Genomic DNA, 7,541 nt, shown 5'->3' with positions numbered 1-7,541 from the left:
ACCCCGTGCTGTACCTGTGCTGCGAGTGTTTGATGGGGACAGTGTAGAGGGAGCTTTACTCTGTATCTAACCCCGTGCTGTACCTGTCCTGGGAGTGTTTGATGGGGACGGTGTAGAGGGAGCTTTACTCTGTATCTAACCCCGTGCTGTACCTGTCCTGCGAGTGTTTGATGGGGACGGTGTAGAGGGAGCTTTACTCTGTATCTAACCCCGTGCTGTACCTGTCCTGCGAGTGTTTGATGGGGACAGTGTAGAGGGAGCTTTACTCTGTATCTAACCCCGTGCTGTACCTGTCCTGCGAGTGTTTGATGGGGACGGTGTAGAGGGAGCTTTACTCTGTATCTAACCCCGTGCTGCACCTGTCCTGCGAGTGTTTGATGGGGACGGTGTAGAGGGAGCTTTACTCTGTATCTAACTCCGTGCTGTACCTGTCCTGCGAGTGTTTGATGGGGACGGTGTAGAGGGAGCTTTACTCTGTATCTAACCCCATGCTGTACCTGTCCTGGGAGTGTTTGATGGGGACAGTGTAGAGGGAGCTTTACTCTGTATCTAACCCCGTGCTGTACCTGTCCTGGGAGTGTTTGATGGGGACAGTGTAGAGGGAGCTTTACTCTGTATCTAACCCCGTGCTGTACCTGCCCTGGGAGTGTTTGATGGGGACAGTGTAGAGGGAGCTTTACTCTGTATCTAACCCCGTGCTGTACCTGTCCTGGGAGTGTTTGATGGGGACGGTGTAGAGGGAGCTTTACTCTGTATCTAACCCCGTGCTGTACCTGTCCTGGGAGTGTTTGATGGGGATGGTGTAGAGGGAGCTTTACTCTGTATCTAACCCCGTGCTGTACCTGTCCTGGGAGTGTTTGATGGGGATGGTGTAGAGGGAGCTTTACTCTGTATCTAACCCCGTGCTGTACCTGTCCTAGGAGTGTTTGATGGGGACAGTGTAGAGGGAGCTTTACTCTGTATCTAACCCCGTGCTGTACCTGTCCTGGGAGTGTTTGATGGGGACAGTGTAGAGGGAGCTTTACTCTGTATCTAACCCCGTGCTGTACCTGTCCTGGGAGTGTTTGATGGGGACAGTGTAGAGGGAGCTTTACTCTGTATCTAACCCCGTGCTGTACCTGTCCTGGGAGTGTTTGATGGGGACAGTGTAGAGGGAGCTTTACTCTGTATCTAACCCCGTGCTGTACCTGTCCTGGGAGTGTTTGATGGGGACAGTGTAGAGGGAGCTTTACTCTGTATCTAACCCCGTGCTGTACCTGTCCTGGGAGTGTTTGATGGGGACAGTGTAGAGGGAGCTTTACTCTGTATCTAACCCCGTGCTGTACCTGTCCTGGGAGTGTTTGATGGGGACAGTGTAGAGGGAGCTTTACTCTGTATCTAACCCCGTGCTGTACCTGTCCTGGGAGTGTTTGATGGGGACGGTGTAGAGGGAGCTTTACTCTGTATCTAACCGCGTGCTGTACCTGTCCTGGGAGTGTTTGATGGGGTCGGTGTAGAGGGAGCTTTTCTCTGTATCTAACCCCGTGCTGTACCTGTCCTGGGAGTGTTTGATGGGGACGGTGTAGAGGGAGCTTTACTCTGTATCTAACCCCGTGCTGTACCTGTCCTGGGAGTGTTTGATGGGGACGGTGTAGAGGGAGCTTTACTCTGTATCTAACCCCGTGCTGTACCTGTCCTGGGAGTGTTTGATGGGGACAATGTAGAGGGAGCTTTACTCTGTATCTAACCCCGTGCTGTACCTGTCCTGGGAGTGTTTGATGGGGCCAGTGTAGAGGGAGCTTTACTCTGTATCTAACCCCGTGCTGTACCTGTCCTGGGAGTGTTTGATGGGGACAGTATCGAGGGAGCTTTACTCTGTATCTAACCCCGTGCTGTACCTGTCCTGGGAGTGTTTGATGTGGACGGTGTAGAGGGAGCTTTACTCTGTATCTAACCCCGTGCTGTACCTGTCCTGGGAGTGTTTGATGGGGACAGTGTAGAGGGAGCTTTACTCTGTATCTAACGCCGTGCTGTACCTGTCCTGGGAGTGTTTGATGGGGACGGTGTAGAGGGAGCTTTACTCTGTATCTAACCCCGTGCTGTACCTGTCCTGGGAGTGTTTGATGGGGCCAGTGTAGAGGGAGCTTTACTCTGTATCTAACCCCGTGCTGTACCTGTCCTGGGAGTGTTTGATGGGGACAGTGTAGAGGGAGCTTTACTCTGTATCTAACCCTGTGCTGTACCTGTCCTGGGAGTGTTTGATGGGGACGGTGTAGAGGGAGCTTTACTCTGTATCTAACCCCGTGCTGTACCTGTCCTGGGAGTGTTTGATGGCGACAGTATAGAGGGAGCTTTACTCTGTATCTAACCCCGTGCTGTACCTGTCCTGGGAGTGTTTGATGGCGACAGTATAGAGGGAGCTTTACTCTGTATCTAACCCCATGCTGTACCTGTCCTGGGAGTGTTTGATGGGGACAGTGTAGAGGGAGCTTTGCTCTGTATCTAACCCCGTGCTGTACCTGTCCTGGGAGTGTTTGATGGCGACAGTATAGAGGGAGCTTTACTCTGTGTCTAACCCCATGCTGTACCTGTCCTGGGAGTGTTTGATGGGGACACTGTAGAGGGAGCTTTACTCTGTATCTAACCCCGTGCTGTACCTGTCCTGCGAGTGTTTGATGGGGACAGTATCGAGGGAGCTTTACTCTGTATCTAACCCCGTGCTGTACCTGTCCTGGGAGTGTTTGATGTGGACGGTGTAGAGGGAGCTTTACTCTGTATCTAACCCCGTGCTGTACCTGTCCTGGGAGTGTTTGATGGGGACAGTGTAGAGGGAGCTTTACTCTGTATCTAACCCCGTGCTGTACCTGTCCTGGGAGTGTTTGATGGGGACACTGTAGAGGGAGCTTTACTCTATTTATTTTAAATGCTGATCGTGGGGGTGTTTGTGATGAGATATGAATTTTCCTTCATACCTTTTGAGGGATTCAGATCCCAGGTGTAATGAAAACGGAAGCGAAATGATTGGTTGTGTTTTTTCCTGCCCAGGAATTCATGAAATCGACAGTGGACCTGGCCGATTTGCTGGGACTTCACCTGGTGATGTCTAAGAACGCAGGGAAGGGGGAATACAAGATACTGGTGGCAGCAATGGGCTGGTCCACTGCGGAGCTCATAATGTCCAGGTGAGGTCCATCAGATAGTAGCTCATACTGTCCCCTTCCCCCTCACCCTCTCCCTGCCCCATCACCCAGACACATGTGGTGCGGGGGGCGGGGTGTGGGTGCCGGGGGGAGGGGTGTCGGTGCTGGTGGGGGGTTCGGGGTGTCGGTGCGGGGGGGGGAGGGGTGGGGCGTGGGTGCAGGTGGGGGGGCGGAAGGGGTGGGGCGTGTGTGTCAGTGATGGGGGTGTAGGTGCGGATGTTTCCGTGGTGGTTTAGGACACGGGGTTGTGTGCGACGACACTGACCCTTGGCCCATTCTGATCTCTTCACGTGTTTTTCTCCAGGTGCATCCCCCTGTGGGTTGGTGCCAGAGGGATCGAGTTTGACTGGAAGTACATTCAGATGAGCTTTGACTCCAACATCAGTCTGGTAAAGAATAGCACTCGCACCTAGCTGTCCTGTTTCCCCTAGGCCTCTGTCACTGTCCCCCACGCACGCACCCTCTGGCCCATTCACCCCCTCGAGCCTGTTACACAGGAACAGGAGGAGGCCCGTTCAGTCATTTGAGCCTGTCCGCCCCATTCAATGAGATCATGTTTCACCTGTATCCAATATCCATCACCCGACGTGGCTCCATATCCCTCCATTCCCTTCGCTAGTAAAAATCTACCAACCCCAGATTGGAAATGAATCACTGACACCACCCCCACCCCAGCGTCTACTGCTCTTTGTGGGAGGGAGTTCGACATTTCTACCACTTTTTAAGTGTTTCCGTGCTCCCAAGCAGTGAGAAAAATTTCTCTTTGTCGACCAGTTTGTTTGAGTCTGGGTGAGTTTGAGGTTGTCCGCTTTGGATCCGAGTGGAGGTGTATTTTGTAAATGGGGAGAGACTGAGAGTTGTGGAGGAGCGGTGTGCGATATGTCCCCCTGTACTTACGTCACTGTTAACTTTTCCACCAGTTTTATGTCCCCCTTCACTGGTTCTCAATCAGCATCAGCCCACAACTGAGGGGGCAGCAATACAAAGGGAGTGTCTCCTTCGACAGCAGCTTCCAAACCCACGACCACTACCATCTAGAAGGACAAGGGCAGCAGACACATAGGGAACACCACCACCTGGAAGTTCCCCTCCGAGCCACTCACCATCCTGACTTGGAAATATATCGGCCGTTCCTTCACTGTCGCTGGGTCAAAATCCTGGAACTCCCTCCCTAACAGCACTGTGGGTGTACCTACACCACACGGGGACTGCAGCGACTCAAGAAGGCAGCTCACCCACCACCTTCTCAAGGGGTAATTAGGGATGGGCAATAAATGCTGGGCCCAGCCAGCGACGCCCACATCCCCTGAAAGAATCAACTTGAAGAAGCTGATGGTTTATCTGTGAGGGTGACCCTGCTACCAGTGGTTTTTCTGAAGTTGAACTTGCTCCTGTCTCTCTCTTCCCCACCCCACAGGTTCACTACATCAGCATGGCAGGACTGGTCTGGATGTTTTCGCGGTATGACCTCCCGAGACACTATCGCCTGCCGATTGCAGTCCTCCTCGGCCTCAGCGTCTACAAAGCCTTCCTCATGGAGTAAGTGTGTGTGCGCACGGGCAGACCGGGATTTCACTGGTGTGTGATCAGGCCTGGCCTGGTGAACACTGGTGCCTGCATGTCTGTGAGCATGTTCTAGTCTGGGGTGGGAAATGTCGCTGTCTGCCTGTGCCGCTGTCTGCCTGTGCCGCTGTCTGCCTGTGCCGCTGTCTGCCTGTGCCGCTGTCTGCCTGTGTGAGGGGGCAGCCTGTGTCGCTGTCTGCCTGTGTGAGGGGGCAGCCTGTTTGTTTTCAGCTTGCTGAGGGAGGTGGGTGGTGGTAAATTGAGGGGGAGGGGGCCGTGGGGACGGGGTGTTTTTGGGGGAGGTGAGGGGGAGAGTTGTGTGGAAGGGAGGGTGCGAGTGAGGGAGTTGGGTGTTTAGTGTGGGATGGTGTAACTCGTGATTGACCCAGTTCCCCCTCCTCCTCTTCATGACTGACCCCGCTCTCTTTCTCTCTCTCTCTCTCTCTCTCTCTCCCACCCCCACAGGTCCTTTGTCCACGTGTTGCTGTTGGGCAGTTGGACAGCCTTGCTGATCAAAGCCATGGTGACAGGCGCCATCTCGCTCAGCGCCTTGATCCTGTACATCAGCCTGGTACACAGCAACTGACACAGCGGCAAGGGAGCAGCAGCGAGCCAGCGACGGAGGTGGGGGGGCGTCCACCTCACTCCCGGCGGCTCGGGGAGGGTACGAGGCAGCTACAGGAACAGGTGGACAACCAGGGACTCGGTGCGGACAGTGAGTGGACCCTCAGCAGCACCGAGCACATACCCCGAGATGGTGAACTCCCCCCCCCCTCCCCTGAGAAAGGGGCTGATAACTCTCTGCTTGACCCAGTGACCTGCCCTGACCGTGCAGCAATGCCCCCTCCCACCTAACCCCCATCTCTACGAAAGCGGGGGCCGTTCCCCATCTCTCGCCTCCACTGTTAAAATGGGGCCCCGGCTCGGGACTGGCGTCCTGATGGATGGCGGGATGTGGGAGGGGACAGTGGTCACAGTGCCAGTCTGACCGCCGTGGGAGGGCGAGACTCCAGGTGCCCTGGAAACCACCAGGACCCTCCCACGTTCCTGAGGGCCACACGCTCACCCGTCACAATGTGTACAAAAGAATAAAACTCTTTTCCCATTGACCAGAGGCTCTCGGCTGGTGTGTGTGTCAACAAAACATCGCAGCGTGAGGAGGAGGCCATTCGGCACCTCAAGACTGTGCTGGCCCAGGTACACTGAGCGGGACGGTGTGTGTGGTTAGTACAGAGGGGGAGAGCGAGGCACCGAGGGGGAGAGCGAGGTACAGAGGGGGGTAGTGAGGCACCGAGGTACAGAGGGAGGGAGCGAGGCACCGAGGTACAGAGGGGAGAGTGAGGCACCGAGGTACAGAGGGAGAGAGGCACCGAGGTACAGAGGGAGAGAGAGAGGTACCGAGGGGGAGAAAGAGGCACCGAGGTACAGAGGGAGAGAGAGAGGTACCGAGGTACCGAGGGGGAGAGAGAGGCACCGAGGTACCGAGGGGGAGAGTGAGGCACCGAGGTACAGAGGGAGGAGAGTGAGGCACCGAGGTACAGAGGGAGAGAGTGAGGCACCGAGGTACAGAGGGGGGTAGTGAGGCACCGAGGTACAGAGGGAGAGAGAGGCACCGAGGTACAGGGGGAGAGCGAGGCACCGAGCTACAGAGGGAGAGTGTGAGGCGCCGAGGTACAGAGGGAGAGTGTGAGGCACCGAGGCGTTTACCGAAAGGCTCTGTCGTTGACGAATCAAACCCGATATCGATCACCGTCAGTTGTTGCATTTCGACAGGAAGATGAAGCCTGTCACACACACTCTCTCCCCCCCACCCCACCCCGGCCCCGGGTAATAAGGATCTAAATGGGATGGTGGAGCAGAGGAATCTGGGGAACCGTGGGGAAAATTCACTCTGAGCAGTGATACAGGTTAATAAGATCAGAAATAAAAACAGAGAATTAGGGCTCATATCCAGAGGGATAGAAATGACACGTGGAGATGTTATGTTTAATCAGTGTACAGAAATGTGTTTAGACCACACTGGGAGCACTGTGCACAGTTCCGGTCTCCATATCCCTCGGTTAGACCACACTGGGAGCACTGTGCACAGTTCCAATCTCCATATCCCTTGGTTAGACCACACTGGGAGCACTGTGCACAGTTCTGGTTTCCGTATCCCTTGGTTAGACCACACTGGGAGCATTGTGCACAGTTCCAGTCTCCATATCCCTTGGTTAGACCACACTGGGAGCACTGTGCACAGTTCCAGTCTCCATATCCCTTGGTTAGACCACACTGGGAGCACTGTGCACAGTTCCAGTCTCCATATCCCTTGGTTAGACCACACTGGGAGCACTGTGCACAGTTCCGGTCTCCATATCCCTCGGTTAGACCACACTGGGAGCACTGTGCACAGTTCCAATCTCCATATCCCTTGGTTAGACCACACTGGGAGCACTGTGCACAGTTCTGGTTTCCGTATCCCTTGGTTAGACCACACTGGGAGCACTGTGCACAGTTCCAATCTCCATATCCCTTGGTTAGACCACACTGGGAGCACTGTGCACAGTTCTGGTTTCCGTATCCCTTGGTTAGACCACACTGGGAGCACTGTGCACAGTTCCGGTCTCCATATCCCTTGGTTAGACCACACTGGGAGCACTGTGCACAGTTCTGGTCTCTGTATCCCTTGGTTAGACCACACTTGGAGCACTGTGCACAGTTCTGGTCCCTGTATCCCTTGGTTAGACCACACTGGGAGCACTGTGCACAGTTCCGGTCTCCATATCCCTTGGTTAGACCACACAGGGAGCACTGTGC

At 54.8% G+C, this 7,541-nt stretch overlaps 1 protein-coding gene across 1 annotated transcript; it reads left to right on the top strand.

Annotated features, from left to right (window-relative positions):
* Positions 1 to 2,923: 2,923 nt before the first annotated feature.
* Positions 2,924 to 5,855, top strand: tmem147 (transmembrane protein 147). Its single transcript, XM_078537867.1, has 4 exons — positions 2,924 to 3,161; positions 3,484 to 3,568; positions 4,597 to 4,718; positions 5,208 to 5,855. The coding sequence occupies exons 1-4, from the start codon at positions 3,031 to 3,033 to the stop codon at positions 5,326 to 5,328; spliced, it is 459 nt and encodes a 152-aa protein (XP_078393993.1). The 5' UTR covers positions 2,924 to 3,030; the 3' UTR covers positions 5,329 to 5,855.
* Positions 5,856 to 7,541: the final 1,686 nt, after the last annotated feature.

Source organism: Cetorhinus maximus, unplaced genomic scaffold (assembly GCF_964194155.1).
Source record: "Cetorhinus maximus unplaced genomic scaffold, sCetMax3.hap1.1 HAP1_SCAFFOLD_3202, whole genome shotgun sequence".
Lineage (NCBI taxonomy): Eukaryota > Metazoa > Chordata > Chondrichthyes > Lamniformes > Cetorhinidae > Cetorhinus > Cetorhinus maximus.
Note: the sequence above shows the minus strand (reverse complement) of the source record. Positions and strands in the feature narration are given on the sequence as shown.

Bases quoted from the DNA above. Each gene is read 5' to 3' on its own strand.
- tmem147 (XM_078537867.1), top strand. From the start codon at position 3,031: ATGAAATCGACAGTGGACCTGGCCGATTTGCTGGGACTTCACCTGGTG. The intron at 3,162-3,483 runs GTGAGGTCCATC...GTTTTTCTCCAG, and splicing joins GCGGAGCTCATAATGTCCAG to GTGCATCCCCCTGTGGGTTG. The intron at 3,569-4,596 runs GTAAAGAATAGC...CCCACCCCACAG, and splicing joins TTGACTCCAACATCAGTCTG to GTTCACTACATCAGCATGGC.